The sequence below is a fragment of the Seriola aureovittata genome, chromosome 14 (assembly GCF_021018895.1).
Source record: "Seriola aureovittata isolate HTS-2021-v1 ecotype China chromosome 14, ASM2101889v1, whole genome shotgun sequence".
Classification (NCBI taxonomy): domain Eukaryota; kingdom Metazoa; phylum Chordata; class Actinopteri; order Carangiformes; family Carangidae; genus Seriola; species Seriola aureovittata.
In genome coordinates this window covers 15,778,245-15,796,160 of record NC_079377.1, presented here as the reverse complement: position 1 = coordinate 15,796,160, position 17,916 = coordinate 15,778,245, and the positions used below count along the sequence as shown (strand labels likewise).

The 17,916-nt window shown below is 41.0% G+C and overlaps 1 protein-coding gene across 3 annotated transcripts in view; it reads right to left on the bottom strand.

Annotated features, from left to right (window-relative positions):
• Window positions 1-3,323: 3,323 nt before the first annotated feature.
• Window positions 3,324-17,916, bottom strand: part of sh3pxd2ab (SH3 and PX domains 2Ab) — a 52,256-nt gene continuing 37,663 nt past the window's right edge. For 2 of the 3 annotated variants that reach the window (XM_056394557.1, XM_056394560.1), the window contains 7 exons: window positions 14,124-14,237; window positions 11,877-11,960; window positions 8,224-8,341; window positions 7,800-8,125; window positions 7,560-7,609; window positions 6,505-6,624; window positions 3,324-6,299 (listed from right to left, as the gene is read on the bottom strand). In XM_056394557.1, coding sequence (XP_056250532.1) covers window positions 4,371-6,299; window positions 6,505-6,624; window positions 7,560-7,609; window positions 7,800-8,125; window positions 8,224-8,341; window positions 11,877-11,960; window positions 14,124-14,237 — 2,741 coding nt within the window. In that variant the 3' untranslated portion in view covers window positions 3,324-4,370. The remainder of the gene's footprint in view (window positions 6,300-6,504; window positions 6,625-7,559; window positions 7,610-7,799; window positions 8,126-8,223; window positions 8,342-11,876; window positions 11,961-14,123; window positions 14,238-17,916) is intronic. The other variant, XM_056394559.1, reaches the window with a different exon arrangement.

Here is a 17,916-nt window from a genome sequence, read left to right as displayed (position 1 = left end):
TGAGGAGACGTGCAATTATATCAAAAAGTGCAACTTTGTTGATAGTCTAAAGTATCAATTGAGTAATTCACCCCTACACTATCTAATTACAGTATTGATGAAGACAGAGGTGAAGGTGACTGTGATGCTGTGTCCGATCTGCACCTAGATGCTGAGTGCTGCTGCCCTCCAGTGGCCAGAAACCGCAACAACACCTTGTGCACAGCACACAAAACCCCTCAGCAACGACACCATCAGCAATGTGAGGATTTAGACCTTACAAAATGTTGAAATGTTTAAAAAACATATTGAAAGAAAATGCACAGAAACGTTCAGACTTTTTTTTCTCACAATAACATAAATCATTTTGGCAAAATACTCAAAATCTACTTCTTACTGTAGTTTTTTTCAGAGCTTTAAAGCACATCTTACAGTCTTCATCAGTTTGCACAGCTTTAAAACTACTATTTCTAAAGTCAAGAATGAACGTCCACACTCAGTGTTTACATTTTGAGTTTTGATTTACACAATACAATACAATACAATACAACAACTTTTGACTGACGTACACAACTTCCATATTTGAGCATATTTGAGCTACCTCACCTGCACATCTTACATTTCTTTTTTTCTATTTCTTACATCAATAATGTACTATTTGCAAGCATAAATAAACTCATAGCCTCCTCTACACATGAGTACAACAATCAAGGAAATGCAGACACAATGACACACACCCAGTAGCCAAACATGTTACAGTATAAAGATGACCAACAAACACTCATAACTTAGTTTCAAGCCAGCGAGTGGAGTATGAGTGTAGAGATCCCAATAGAGGAAACTGACAGTGGGATGGACATATTTCAGATTCAATTCCTGTGGGCTGTAGATCTTATTATATTTCAGGCACCAAATCCAATATATCAGCAATGTGCAGTGTCTGACACTGGAAAACTGCATCAGTGTTTTGATTTGGTGTTTCTCTGATTATAGCTGATGGCGACAGTATTACAAGACAACTCCACACTGGTAAGTTAAACTTTTGCTTTGTCAGTTGATGCTAAATTAAGCAGCCCAGTAACCACAGAATGAAAGCCATCTAAACCAAAGTCAAATGTGCAAGTTCTCCCAAAGCAGAAACTCTCGGGGTTGAATTGCACCACGACCTGGCTCAAAGCTATGGGTAAGAAATGAAAGGGATGTCAGGCAACCAAGTGTGATCTAATTTATTTGAATAACAGCATCAAGCTGGTCAAACACTTCAATTGTATTGTATATAAACAGATAGGGTTTATACTAGACATAAACACGTTCAGTATTGAGATGTTTTACTTTTTCCAAAGCAGAAAGCTTTTAATGCAAGACAACAGAGATGGGAGAAAGTCTGAAGACCTGAAGGTTCTGTAACCGATCATCAGTGAAACTAGATGTCGCACTACACCACCAGTATCTCAGACCAAAACAAATACTTCGACGGCCGCAACCCCCGTCCCCCTCCCTTCACGTTTTCCGTCATCAAGGTGTTACGAAGCCCAATGCACGCAGACAGTGAACACAACAAGAAGCACAACTGAACAAAGTTAGCGCGTGTACACCAGAGCCAACAACAAACAATCGTCCACAACCATTAGAGCATGCTAACATTGCCCCTGACTGCAGTAAGCTAGCTAGCCATAAAAAACATTTGCCAAACAAATTCAAAATAAGGATAACAGCAAGTTAGCTAGCAGGTCATCGTGCATTCTGCAGCCGGTCACTAATGAAAACAGGCATAACATTATGTTGTAATGTGTACTTACACATTGATGAGAAGAAGAGCTAGTTCCGAGTTAAGCTGGAGCCCTTTAGCAGCTTTTGGGACTCTCCATCTTGGAGAACCAAGACTTGGCTCCACGGATGGACTGGGAAATAATTTAGCCTCAGACTTATCTTCTGGGTCTGGACAGGAAAGACACTGGCTAGGCCGGTAAAAACGTTTACCTGAACTTTATGGATGTTTTGACATGGATTTAAGTGAATAGTCTTAATGGCCAGTCCGCCATTGCTCTGGTCTTATCTCTTTATTTGTCATGGGCTTTTTCAGACAAAAAACGCACTTTCCTTAATGTGTTTGGCCTTGGAGGTATGTACTCTACTGAGTGCCATTCTAGTTATTACAATACTAAGAACTTACATTGTGCTATGTTCTCTTTCCACTTGCAATCCAAATGTTAGTATTTTTTTTTTAATTAACATTACATCTCTTATCACTGTTAGTCAAGTCTGAAGTCCTCAAATTTGTGGGTAATTCTGATATGATTTGAGTATGTGATTCTAGTCCCCCACGTCTGCAATACAATTAAGAGGCATAACATTAGCAGTGGTTATGGCCTTTGATACATTACATTATAATTATATTGTTTATTATACACCACATTAATTTGCAAGTAATTCAGCAGATACTTACCCCCTTCTCACATAACTTTCATTAACAGTATTGTGAGTGCCAAACAATATGCCACGTGTAGCATTAAAAATACTCTTACAACAATGATGAAATTAGGCTGATTTTGGTTTAGTGCAGTTGAAATAATCATTTCTACAAGTGTGCCAATGTAAAAATACAATCCATTATTTCATCTTTAGTTTTCATCTTTGTGTTATATTTTGGATCTAGGGTTACATGATATACAATAACTATTGGTTTTATCAAATAGGCTAGTAAAAAACACTGAGGCAATTATGTGACTTCCTCCCTACTAACAGAACAAGAAAATGTCAAAAGAAAAAATGTTCTTTTTCTACTTCAAATGTTAAAGTGTTTTTAGTGGCCCCTTTGCCTTTTGTTATGTTGGCAGACAGTAGAGGTGACAGAAAATGAGAAGGGCAACAACTGGGGCCATTGCAATTACAGAGTCAGCATCTTTAACTCATAATCAATTGGGAAAATTTTGTTAACTGTGCAGATTTATTTAATGTGCATGGACATGTGTATGCTTTTAAGGTGATGTGTGCTGAATTTGATATGTATTCTGTGTGATGTGTATCATTGTGTGTACAATGACCACTACATCACAGAAATGGTAGAAAAATGTATGTAAGCAGATTTACAAAAGCTCAAGTGAATGTTTTTGTCACACAGACAAACTGGTTGAATAAAAGCCAAGACTGTATCCTCTAAAATGATACCAAACATAAAATATTAATTTAAATGTATTTATAGTGAACCTAGATGAGATTTATATCATGATGATAGATGTACAGAGTTGTGGGGGTACATTAGACAAGGTTGGGAACCATTGTACCAGAGGAGCAAACCTGTGGGCAAACACTAACTATGTAAAATTTAAATAAGAAAGTACCAATAAATGTTCAAAAGTGCATTTATTTAATTCATTCTTTTGGCACTTCAGTTATCATCACTGGTCACACAGTTAACGTAAAACAAAAGTGAGCACCCCAGTACTACTGTAGCTTAAGAGTTATGTCAAATTTACTGCCCAGCAGAAATTCAAAATGTTATGATTAATGGAGCAGTTCTTAGAAATGTTTACGGCAGTGTGATCAGTAAAAACAACAAAAAAGTAATAATATGATATTTAAGTAATGAATAAATATAATTTTCAGATGTGAGGGAAGGTTAATTTTGGATAATTAGCCTCTGAAATTAATACAAAAAACATTTTAAGGGTATAAGTTTCAGGGGAGATCATCAGGAATGGTTTTCTGGTTTAAGGGCAAAAATACTGTTATTATCAGAGATGCTCACAAATTGTTTCATTAGGACAATATTACACAATTAGATGGATAAAATATTTCACATAAAGGTGACATACAGTATAAAGAGATATTACAAAAACATGCAAACAGACAGCACCAAATTGAGACTAACACAAAGCAGCTTTGGCAACAACTGAGATTTTCTGTAAAGAAAGGAGGAGAGAAAGGTTTAATTAACAGCTCAAGGCATCGTCAGTATAATGAATCATTTCAAACATGCAGTAAGCTTTAAATGCTTAAAAAGGTTTTAAAAAATACATTATAAACTTAGAAAAAGGTTCAAGGAGTGGACACAAAATGACATCTTATTTCAAGTTAAAGGTAACCACTGAAGAATGGCACTAAATCATTCTTCTTCTTTCTGGTGTTCTCTTTGTCTGTGTCTCTAAGTCCCAATATATTGCCTCTGATGCAACTGCTCAGGCACTTTATCATGTAGACTCATTTTACCAGATGTCTCATTTCATTTCAAAGTCACAATTTGATCTGGCCGGTCATTTTGGCAAAGGTACCGGGTAAGATTTCAATCTTTACTTAATGTCTTAGGGTTAGCCTTTTTCACAAAATAAATGCATCTGTTTGAGTAGTCTTTACACGCATGTTCAGAGTTCTGCCAGCTCCACACATGAGTGCTAGTGCTTTTTCTCGAGGTAATTTGAGGGAACCCATCCTTTCCTTGGTCTGCCATTGTCCAGAACCTTGCAGTACCACCATCCATTTGGGTTTCTTTCCAGGACCTCCAGACTAGTCCCCTCAGGAAATCCCATGGTCTCCTCATCACCATGATAATCTGCTATGGAGACATACACCTCTCTGAGGTTGTTATGGATGATATGGGGCTTGGGCCTCACAGTGGATACAGGGAGGGCATTCTTCTGAGAGCTGAGGCCGAGGGATTCAGAGCTACCGGTGCCGGATATGTCCCTGTTGGGTAGTGCTATGTTGTTTGACACCAGACTGCGTGGCACCGTGCCGAAGGAGGCATTGCGTCGCACTGTTGGGCTGGCACGAGGGTGATCTGTGGAGTTGAGGGACTCATTTCTCCTGAGAGAGCCGGCAGGACTGGGACCATCCCTGATTGGGGCTGATATGAAGACAGACTGAGGTCTGACAACCTGCTGCTGTTTGGTGTTATTCTGTTTCCGTGAACCGAACAAGCCAGTAGGTTTGGAGAGACCACCTGGAGGCTTTGAGGGAATGGGTGGGGTGACCTTCTTTAGGTTTTGGTTGATATTGTTCAATGCTTGCACCCTTTGTTCATTCTTCTCCAGGCTGTTGGACTTGCTGAGGCTTCCAGGTTTTGTCGGGGTGCCATCAGATTCTGACCCTGCCATGTCATCTTGTTGCCTGATTGGCTCCAGGTAGTAAGTTGGAGCCCAACCCTCTGAATCTCCCCAGCGGACATACCACCAGCCACTCTCCTGTTTCTCCAGCACTTCTACCTCCACTCCAGCGGGGAAACTGAGCTCAGACTCTTGGACTTTCTCATAGGGATCTGTGGTGCGATACAGGCTGCAGCCTTCCAGGTCAGAGTCTCCTCTGCTGCCTTTAGAATAGATGGAGGAGAGATCGGATGTGCTCTGAGACGAGAAGGAGTCCTCAGAGGAGATGACTGAAGCTGTCTCAGAGTCCTCACCTTTAGTTTTGGTGCCATTCTTCAACTGCCCTGTTGGCCGCAGCTGTCTTCTCAAGGTGCTGATGTCCATCTTTTCAGCACTGGAGGCCTTGGCGAGGTGTGGTTTAGGCCTCACTACTGGCTTTAGTTTAGAGGAAGACTTGGTTGGAGAGGATACCTTGCTTTCCTCTCTGTCTTTCTTAGGTCTGGACAGATCTGGGGTGGACTCAGTGGAGGCAGATTTAGGACTGGATGCTTCCTCAGCTTTGGTTGAAAATGGGCTCCCATTCAAGTCGATCTTGAGTTTGTTCCCTGCAGATCTCCAGCCACCTGAAGTTGGGTTTGCAGTCTTGCCAGTTTCTGACAAGACACTTGTCTTGGAGGAATTTGAGTCCCTGCTGCACTGCCTCTCTGGGGTCTCTCTGAAGGGCCGGAAGCCGTCATTCTCATAGATACACTCTTCCTCTCCCTCCGCCTCCCCCTCTGCCTCGTGGCCATCTTCAAATGACTCACCCATTTTGAAGGAGGCACTGTGGAGTGATGAAGCTGGAGAGGGCTTGGAGGACAGATGGGATCCCTTCTCGGAGGAAGTGTCCTCATTCTTTGTGTCCACCAAGGACCCTTCTCCTCGCAGAAACTCAAACTCAGACTCCATGTCCAGATCACCAATGGCAGGAACATCATATTCTGGCTCTTCATACACTGGTCTCCCAGGAGACACAGGAGACTCTGGAGCTTCAGACCCAGGGCTGCTGGGAGGTGCAGTCTCCACTGAGTCTTGTTTTTTGACAGGTGGAGCTGGGGGTGGAACTTTAGGGCGACACAGAGTGCTTGTTCTGCGATTCAGATTGGGCTTTTTACGTTTATCAATGTAGGAGCAGGGTGCCCAGCCCTCCTTCTCTCCTATCTGGACATACCACCAACCACCTGAGTTCTTCTCAATGACCTAAAATAAGTAATAATAAGTGCAAGAAAGGGTTCAGTCTTTATATGAAGACATTTTGAACATGTTTATGATTCATTTCTCTTGTCAAAGGCAAAGTTATTACTGAGCTATGATGACTAAATTTATACATCAAGCGATAGATGGTTGGTACCCAAGTTTAAGATTGTGTTGTCACTGAGGTTTACTTTAAAAAAAGAACTCTTACCTCTGCTTTCTGTCCTCCATTGAAACTGATACCATCAGATATACAGGACTGGAAATCTGCAATGGTGTAATACTCTGCTTCAACTGTAGGGGGCTCTGGTGGGGAGGGCAACTGAAATCCCTGGGAAGAAAGGAAATTGACAATGTTAGACTTCTTGTTTGTGCCAGAAAGCAAATAAGTACAATTGCTCAAGTAATGTACTTAAGACCGGTTTTGAGGTTAAAAGAAACATATGATAATCCTATAAAATACAGTTCAGTGGAAACCTTTTCGACAAAAAAGCAGCGTATGATTGGGGCCCCTTGTCACTTTTCAGACGACTAGGAGTTGTTAGCAGTTCTACCAAAGAGAAATTTCCTCTCTAGACTCCTCAGATGGTTTCATTTAAATAATTGTTCAAGGCTCTGTGAGGTAAAGTTATTTATTATTTCACATAAAAGCTAAGATTAGAGAAGAGTCCAAAAAAAAACGAATATAACATTTTATAGCAGAACTTTGTTTTTCCTTCTTTTCTACCCCAGTAATCATGTCAAAGCCCCTGACATTTATCTTGTTAGTCTTTTACAACAGTAAAGTTATGCTCAGATATTGATGGATCTTTAATCACAATCTATTAATATCATGATTAAATCAGTTGCAAAATGAGTACTTCTACTTTTGATACTTTATTAGAAGTACATAATGTAGTTCTAATAAAATATAGGACTTTTTACATATAATATGGGAATATGGGAATTTCACAGTTTTGTATTGGTACTTTTACTCTTACTTGCTGCTATTTGTTTATATGAAGGTAAATCCACAGATTTCAAAGCCCTGTGCATGTCCATTAATCGGAGATAAGTTCAATACAAACATTATGCTTTTGATTTATCTTTTCCTCATACATTTGTCAGTTTGTTCTTCCAGAACAAAAATTAAGATCTGAACACTGCCATTTAAAATTGCTCACAAGTGGTATACATTTATTAGTAACCATATGTAGAAGCTTTAAAAAATAAATAAATGACTGGTTGACAAGAAGGATGCATGGCTGAAATATCAAACACTGTTACCAGGGTTGCATCTCTTCGAGGAGGAGGTTTTTGCCTGAGAACTGGGGAACCTGCAAAACAATCACAGAGAGGAAAAGACATACATGAAACCAAACACGGTTGGTTTCATTTAAGAATAGATATTTATGAGCCTCAAGACATTTAGGAAAGAGATTTAAAAACAGTTTGACAAGTGGTCTACAGATCGACAGAAATTCAAGTTATGACAGAAACTGAATCTTTCACAGTGACACGACTAACCAATTTCCACTCGATGAGGGGCGATGCGGGCTATCGCTGGTGAAGCAGGCTCTGCTTTGCTTCCATCCTGTGGGGAATTAACAGGGCTGGAGTCAGCACAGGGGATTGGCAAGCTGATCTCCTTCCTGGCCACCTGGGGGCTCTCTGGGACACCTTCAGTCTGCACGTCCTTCTCACTCAAGGCTTTCTTGTTAAGCAGGTTACTGATCTCCATGATGTTTCCAATTATCTCCACTGGGCCTGTAACGGTCTTCTTGCGGGGAGAGAAGTCATCCTTCGCCTTCTTTAGGTAAGAGGCTGGAGCCCAACCCTCTTTATCCTGGTACCTGGGGAAGTAAGTGAGATGTGAGAGAAAACTGATCAAAAATTCCATCATTTTGTAATGAAAGAAATAAACGTCTGAAGCAAGCGAGCAGAGGCTTACCTGATAAACCACCATCCTTCCAGGTTCTTCTGAATCACCTCCACAATAACACCTTTCTCGAAAGCAATTTCATCCTTGCCTTGACTGGAATAGGGCTGCACTGTTACGTACTTCTCTTCTGCCAAAGCCAGAGCAGAGAATGACAACAAAGCTAAGAATTTGAGGGCTGTAAAATCTCTGAACAGCACATCATTGTTGGAAAGAAAAGAAAAAGAGACAGAAGTGCATTTTCTATTAATCTTTTCTACAGACTTATATGACTTAGGACTTATATTTATATGATCATACTGCAGTAGTAAGAGATAGAAGGTTAACAGAGCAGAGGTGTATCTTTTCTTTAACACAGACTGGAACTGTTCTGCTTTCTGGCCATTCGCTCAGCTGCCAGATGTGCATGTGGATGTGTTCTGTGGGTGCGTGTGTTAAAATGTTCTTTGGCACATGAGATTTCTCTAATGTTTTTATGAAAGAGAGAGAACTTTATGATGCAGTGAATAACAACAGGAAATAATCAGTTCCTGTATTTAGGCAAAGAGAACTTGCCATCAGTATGTATTTCTCTGAAGTTGCACAGATTGATATTAGATACTTTTTAGCACTATAAGGTGATGAGAAATCGCTTGTAGTGTTAACATCATTATCATGGACAATGCAATGTGACATTATTGTATTATGAGTTACAGTATGATACCCATAACAAATGAGGAGTACTGGGGCACCCTGGTGGCCTAGGATATGTTCACATTTTTTCAAGTCTATCTTAAAAATAATATTCACATGCCCATTTGTACATTGAATGGAAAGCACTGTTGGTCATTAATTGTACCTCCTGTCCATACTGGCCACAATAATATCCCCTCTTAAAGCAATAGCATTGTAAGTGATGGAAGTCAGAACTAATTTTCCATGTCCCATTTCTGTGCACACATTGATTTCAAATGTTAGCCAAAGCTTCTGCAACGTTCCAGCAGTCTGAGTTAGACAAATCAAACAAACATTACATTACAGTGTTTTTAATACAGAATTCTCTCTTTTTTTTTTACTGTCCCTCCATCACAACTTAACACAAAGAGGAAATTTGGAACAAGAGGGACTGTAACTTTGGAAGACACCCACTTGATATGACTGCCTCAGACTGCTTTAACCTCGGTGCATAAGACGTTGGATTTTGTCGCCCAGCACTTAGACTGCAAATACTTTAGGAAGGGATTTGTTTGCAGCCAGTACGTACAGGACAGTTAACACAACCAATAATGCTTTCAATGTGCATATCAGCATGGGGGTGTTGTTTTGACAGACATGAAAATATATAACGCTTGGGACAAACCTGAGGACAAGCTGAAGGACCTGCACAGAAAAGCTGTTTCCATCATCTCGCACGGATGTTTTAGTTTTTGCCACTCAGGAAGGAGCATAAACCTTATGACTGAGTAAATACACTAGACTACACACTAAACGAGTCAAGTGGTCAGTAACAAGTGGAGTTCTGGAGGTAGACGATTCTGCGAGGGCGCCAATTGTTTCATGTTCTTTTACCAAAACAAACATGGATTGCAACCAGCAGCCCGCAATATTTATATGCAGTGCAGTTTGTTCTTCAAAGGCCAAAAAAAAGGAGGAAAAAAAGCTCTGCGTTTAGGTGAGATCCTGGATGGAGATGCGTGGGCAACATGTACCATACAGCCTAGAGAGGGAACATGAGGGGAGTGAAAACAAACTAAATTTCAGATGAAGCTGTTTATTTACAGGCATGTCTCCCTCGGGCAACACACATGACGTCCGTGGTTGCATATGTCAGTCGTAAATGTCAAACATGTTTAATCTTCATGAGAACAACTGAAGATTAAAATCGTTGCATATCACACATTGAATGATTTTATCTGCCAGCTGTCAACACCAACTGACCCACACCACAAACCCGGTGCACCACAATTGGATCCGTCGTATTCATAATTGGTTCAACAATCTTAACATGTGTTAAGGCAGGGGCCTTAAGGCACCAACCATGAACTGCAACATTCCCGGTTTTTGATGTTCACCATCTCTCTCTCCCTTCATTTCCTGTCATCCCTGATCAGCTGTCCAATAAAGGTGTAACATGCCCATAAAAAACTAAGGAGAACCAGGAGTACGCCATAATATCAAGCACTTTAACATCAATTAATTGCTTGTGTTTACAAAGGGTATTGACCAAGGCCAACTACAGCACATGGGTCCTAACAGTGTCCTTGGCTTTGTGACAGCAAGCATCTCCTAACTCAGCACATAATAGAGAGCAGAGGCTCCATGCTGATTTATGCATTCCCATGAGGCCAAGGGCCAGAGCAAAGACCTCATTTCCTGTCATTATGGCAATTCCTGTCTAAACACACACGGCGCAAGTAGAAGAGGTGTGTTGAAAAAGGAGAGGAGCACATAAAGAAGCGCTGTCCTCCAAGCTGGTACACAGGAATCAACATTCTGGTGACACATTATTCCATTTTCCTTTTCTCCACCCATTTCCAGGGTTGAGTAGGAGCTGAATGGGTGTGGGAATAATTCCCTTTATTTGCAAAAACTAAAGTAGGCTCCATGGGTAAAGGATATTCCTGTACGCTTTATTTTCCTTATGCCTGGTTCTTCCGGCCTCTTTGTGTTGGGGCTGGTAGAACGTTTTCCTCTCACCAACCTCTTTCAAACAATATCCAACAGTGCAATGAAGGGAAACTCTGAATCAGATGTTATGTTAACCACAACATGCATCGCCTGCATCAGTGTTATAAATTATTCTTGTGGAGTCAGCAAAATAGCTGTCTTTTTTTTTTTTTTTTTTTTTAACACAAAGCAGGATTTCAGTCCTTGGGTGGAAACAACTCTCTCTCTCCACTCCAGAGAGCAGCATCCACTGCCAAGTGCAAAGTTTGGGCTGAACTCAATAGCCTATCCTCACTCCTCTGTCAGTAATCCAAATGCATCTCCTGTGAAAAAAAAAAAAAACCTTTGGCCTTGGTCAGGAGAACATGTGTAAGTGTGTGAGAGAGAATGGGATTTTCTTGCTAACCAAGTGAGAGATTAAGGCTCTTTGTTTATCTGTCAATATTGGTTGCTATCTCCACCACAGCAGGATAAATGTCTGTTTCTTCCACACTTGGTGGAACACACACTCATTAGAAAACTACATACACGCTTCATTTGCTCATAAAAAAGCAAAATATGGCTCTAAAATGCAGCATAAGGCATTCCAGAGCCTATTATGCAACTACTTTCAGATGAGTGGGTAGTGTGATTCTGAGAAGATTGCTTTTGGCACGTGGTGTTTAATTATAATGAAAATGCTTACATGGAGCAATTTTGTAACATAATTTGAGCTTAGCATCAATAATTGGTGTATATAAAGTCGCTGATTTCACCTTTGCTTTCCAAGCTCATTTCATATTAACGTCAGTTAGTGGTTAGTTGTGGTGGATTGTGGCTCATGATGAATGCATTTGCTGGAAGACAACACTGGATGCAAGACTGAGCAAATATGTGCATGTGGAGAGGGACAAGTTCAGCCGCGTGACCATGTGATAAGAGGCAATAAATAAGACAGGGTGAGGAGAACAATAACAAAGGGAGGGTGGGAAGGGGGGAGGGAGGGGAGGGGAGGTGATGCAGCATCTGTCTCAGTTCACCTCGGCTCTGCTGCCTGCTGATGACACCCCCCAACGTCCATCTCCGGTCCAGCCTCTTCAGATGAGCCTTATGTCGCTTAGTAACTGACAGACACACATGGTGACCAGACAAGGACAAACAAACAAACATTTGAGACATGAAGAGCAAGCACAAATGTTACACAAACACACGGCACATGTGACAAATGACATGGGTCCCAACCAAAAAGAGCCCCATTATTAGCTACATGGAGGACATGAAAACAAGACCACAAAGCAAAACACGGTGGACGGTTAGAGTGGATGGATGGATGTTACAGAGGAAGTGTTAAACCAAGACATCTTCTCTGTGGCTTGTAATTAGGATGTTGTTAGCATGGTTTTCCCATCCTGTCGTGTTAGAGCATCTGGGACACACATTGCTGCTGCAGGAATGCCATCCAATTAATAAAGCAGCTGAGGGTGCCGCTGGTGGGAGTTGTGCATGTCAGAGGGTCTCTAACTGGCAGTTCGCATCAGCTGTAACGTTGACAGATACTGCGAGAGTGTGGTATTAATATTCTCATTTCAAAAATCCTGGAAGTAATATGTTTATTTTTGTATAAAATATGACCAAAAGAAGGAAGAGGAGGATCTGTGTACACTTCCGTCAGACATCTGAAGCTGTCTGAGCCTTCAACATGTCTGTTTTTTTTTTTTGGGGGGGGCTTTTTGAAAGAAAACTATCATGAATTCCATATCCAGTTTTTCAGAAATATGTGCTTCAGTGTGGCGGCACAGACTGCTGGACTGACAAAGAGATGCTTAATGGGTTTCATGCCATTCCCATAACTGACTAGTCACATAAACACTAATTACACTGACAGATTGTCCTCCCGAAACCCCCTGGCAGGAAACTCCAGTTATCTTTGACTGGGTAGATAGGAGAGTTGGGTGTGGACGCTTACATTCAGGTATGTGTGTGTGTATTTGTGCCTGTGTGTGCATATACAGTGTGTTGAAATCTTCTGTTAAATATATATTCTGTAAGTAAATCAAACTGGGAGAAAAGGGCATTTTAACATATCACACATATTGCGAAAACACCCTGTAGCCTCTCTCGCTCTCACTCTCTCTCCCCCTCCATCTTTGAGTCATAAGATATACAACACCAAGGGGATCCTGCGCTCCATTGTTATAAAGTACACCAATTGTACAGCAAAAGACGTGTTGGCTAGGGTGCTGGAAAATCTTGATGTTTGTTTGGAAGTGTAATACGCATCTAAATTATTTCCGTGCCTCCAGTTTGTTGGGTTTTCTCTTCACACAGTGCTGCATGAATCTCAACAAATAAACTGCAGTGGCTGCACTACCTGTCACAGCTATCAAACTCTAAGTATGTGACACTAATTGAGCTCTAGTGCCCTGAGATTAAAATGTTTTCTCCACTAATACTGAAGAATGAGACAGTTTGATCTGCTGGCTCTAGATGGCTCGATAACCGCATCTGACGGGGCTATTAAGATGATTGCATGATTGGACGCAGTCTTCAGCTGCACACGTCGGTATTATAACCTGGCGGAGCAAACTCTACATAGGTGTGTTTCCTATCAGGATTTTGGATCCCTCTCTGACTCGTGTAAGCGCATGAAACTTAACGTCTACACTCGTCTACTGTGCTGTAACTTTTCAGCGATTCACAATGATAAGCAGACATTGCATGAAATAGCATAATTCATATCAGAGCTTGCTTTAATTAAAGATAACCATGATATAAAGAGCACAACTCATGAAATGTTCTCGTGTTTTATTCCTTTCTGCTGATGGAAACACATGCCTCTTTCATGAGCTCACTCCACGGAGGTCATATCACCTAATATTGCTCTGGATCTTTACTGTACAGTGCATTACTGTGCAGCACGTCACTTCGGTGGTTGCGGTCTGGTCCCTCCTGGAACTCCTCCTTGCTGTTTAGCCAGTGCTGAATCTCCACTCTGTTCAAGCATGCTTATGATGGCAGGCAGACAGAGAGAGGTGTTCACACCAGACTGGCGTCAGACATTAGCGTAGGCCGGCTGCGGTGAAGTAGTACGGAGCGAGTTTGCTCCATTTTGTCACAGATCAAAGGCTGATGATTGAGAGCAGAGGTGGTGTCTGTGTGTGGGTATTTAACAGAGTGTGTGTGGTTGAATTTGTGTGTGTGGTATTATTTGTGTGTGTGCGTGTGGTATTATTTGTGTGTGTTTGTGTATGTGTGTGTCAGAGGCAGGAGGGATAGCAGTGACTTACCTTCCCCAGCTTTAGAGGCGCCCACCTCCAAGTCATCCCGTGTGCCACTGTGGGAGTTGAGATAGGTGGCAGGGACCCAACCCTGCTCCTCTGCCGTGCTGACAAACCACCAACCTGTGGAAACATACAGAGGCTGAAAGTTGACAGGACTATGTAGGTAGACCAAAGTAATCAGGTGCATAGTGCGCAGGATGTTTAACAAACACAGCATGCATTACAAAAGCAGGGTACAGTGAGTACAGCTTAAACTTTGAGTGTAAGTATTAAAAAGTCATCTGAAGTGTAGAGAATTTGTTGACATTTTTCTTATGAATTTGGATCTGCCTCTCTGCTTCAGTACAGAGTACACATAATAAACCTCTACAAAACTGATGAAAACGATCACAGATGACATCCTCTAATCTGACCATAGATCTTCTAGTCTGGCTTAAATTCCCTGTTAAATACTCATATCTTTGTTTTAGTCACTGAGCCCTGATTTGATAAAACATATCAAATCACAGGGATGAGCTACAAATGAACATGAACACGAGGAACTTGATTGTGTTGCCAACAGAATCTATAACCACGGTCAGGGCCAAGAACATCAGAGGGAGCACCGCCTGGCTGAAGCTCGAGTCATGACACAATCTTGTTCAACCTGCGTTTCATCAGGTTCCTTCATGATTTCAGTGGGCAAGACTTTACTGAGGTACTGTTACAAGCCAAAATATCACTTTCCTGGGTTGCAGCTGATTTGATTGGGTTCCTCTGGGTATGACAACATTTCTTTGACAACTGCTTTATGACAAACGCCTCAACTGGAGAGGAGCACATAGAAATTGATGTTTCACTTTAAAATCTGATTTTAATAAAATGAGTGGAATACAGGGACCCCTTGTGCCAGATAAGGTGTGCTGTGTAAGGCCACGTGGCAAATGCAAAGAACATATGTGCATTAATCATAACGTTTTAAAGTTACACAAAAGCGTCACCCTGCATGTGTGAGATGGTGTCAGCTCCCTGCAGGAGACCTAAGTGACAAAGCTGGCACAGAAACCTGTCCTATATGTGGTATGCCACATGTACGCTATTTGTTGTGGTAACAGGGATACAATATGGCTGACAGCTGTCTGAATAGCCCGTAAAGAGGAAAGGAGTGTTCCATCACTCTTTCACAGCTGGTCCAAACCTCCAGTGTACATTTTCCTACAGAAATGGTGTGTTATGAGGTAGTTTATTTGCACACTATTAATAAAAAGAAGCAGAATATAAAACGATTGACAGGAACAGAAAGAACTTAATGAATGATATGAGGAAGGATGAGGCAAAAATGTGGGATGCTAATATTGAAATGGCAGCAAAAAAGATTGCAGATGCCTATATTTGGCATTTGTGATTCATCTGTATTTAGTGAAATATGTTGTAATTATGCTCTTAATTTTCAATTAGACAGGTAGCAATTCAATTAGATTAAATGGGGTGTTGGAATTGGACAAGGAGGCCCTTTTCATCAGTGATAAAGACCTTTTTCATTCTGTTCTGTTGGATCTGCTTCATGCGGAAAGATTTTTTTGTAAAGTCGGTGAGAATTTGAAAAAAGACAATAAACAAAGTTCACCCCTGCTGGATAATGGCATCTCATCTCTCAGCAAAACAAACCGGAGTGGAGATCCAAACCTCTGCCAACACTGAACAATGCCTCAACGTGCTGTTGTATTCACAGACATCATGATTTCTCTACAATTTATTGATAGCTGCAAGGACGCCCTTAGGATTTGGTATCAGAACCCTTCCTCCCGGATCATGCAGTGATTATGGTTGTAAAACCGTTTGTAATTTTTGCAATCCCAAACTGTGATGACTAACATAACTGAATCAAATTGTTCCCTGGTCGTATCTATTGATAAATTTATCTGGGATGTAGAGGAACTATCCTGCTGACAGACTAAATGGATGACTGTCTCAGTGAAGGCAATAACTGAGAAAACATTTCCAGGCCTTTTTTCTCACTTCAAAGTGCAATGTCTGTGATTCATGCGAAGGATGATTTATTTAATTGATGAATTTGCTAAGCTACACGACATAAAATAATCATCAGCTGTGCAGTGGGGCTATTTTGCATAGAGTTTAGGGTGGGTCCAGATACGAGGATGCTGTTAGTATCTGGCTCTGAGCACCATGCTGGCTCGGCCTCGGGGATGAAACAAGCCATGTAATGTGCTCAGTCTTTGCACCAAAGCTGTGGCTTGAACAAAAGCCCATGTTGGTAAATGAGACACCAAGCAACAAGCTACAAAACTAACATTCAGAACCAGTGGATTCAAAACAAAGACTTTCGCCTTTGTATTAATTTGACATTAATTTGACATTATTTTGCAACACTTCATTATGTCACTGAAAACATTTAAACCTGATGTGTCATGTTTAATGACCATCAAAGAGCAACATCAACTACATTACTGCTACGTGAAATCAAATTGACCATTATAGAGAGATCGGCTTGGCACAAGTAGAAAGACCTGCGTCAAAAAAATCCATGCATTGGAAATTCCCATTTTCAGCTTGTCAGCTGGAGGGAGGAGGGGGTGGGTAACATCATTTTCACCTCAGCAAAGTGACACTCAAAGAAATGTAAGCAAATACAAGAATAAGGTGTAGGAATGTAATTTGGCTGTAAGTCTAAATATAAATACGCAGCAAAGACGCACTGTCACTTGCAAAGGCCTGAGTAAATATATGCTGTTATTGATGGCTTGGGCTGCCTTGCCTGTATTTTTCAACCATCCTCCCATATGGCAGGTGCTTAGGCTGAATTCGCTGAACCTCAGAAGAAGCAATAAAAGTACTTATAAAAACCCACACACATTACACAAGTGCTGATTTCCTGGTCATGGGCAGGTTTCTATCAGAAAAGGTTGCAATTATGTGAAATGTAGAAAAAGAAAAACACTTCTAAATGTGAAATGTGTCATGCCTTTCATCGCAGGCAGTCATTCGCAGAGTGTTTCAATTTTGCACAAAAAGCAGCTCCATATCCATGTATATGGGCAACACAGAATGACAAAAAAATCCAAATTTCAGAAACTATGTTGTGGGCATAAACTAATACATCAACATGTTATGTTTAGGGATTGAGATTTCAAATGAAACCCACCTATTAATTTCACATATCTCACTTTATGTTGTGGAATATTTCTCCATGAGGGCTGAGAGAGGAATGTGATTCTTAAGTTTTGGATAATTTCAGCTTCATATTTGACAGCGTTATCATTTGTGCATTCGTCATGATGATACAGACCTTCAACTGAGGTCATTACAAAAGAAACAGCTGTTTTATGGCTCTCCTGCTGCCAAGGCAGCAAGTCTGCAGAATTGCATAATGCGTAACATTTAGATGAATCATACTGTTAGGCTGCATGGGTTTTTCTGTAATTAGTTAATCTTCATTTTACCACTGTATGACCTAGAGGGTTTCACCCTTGTACTGTTGCGTATTAAGATCTCTGTAGTCAGACATGAGGGTTTGAATGTAACATCACAAATAAAAGAAATCCAATGATGGAAAAGTGTCAGTAAAGCTCCTGCAAGGTGAGAGAATGAAGTTGTGGATTCAGCTGCTGAAAGGCAAAATGGCAGATAATGGAAATAAGATTAGGGGAGGAACGTGTTCTCTCCTCCTTGTTTCCGGATGGCAGGGATTAGCTGTACAGATGTGGGAGGAACGAAGGTGAAGGAAGCACACCCTGTGTCTGGAAATATGTGTGTGTGGGAGCACTATGTGTATCCGTGCATTTGTTTTCCCACAGCAGAC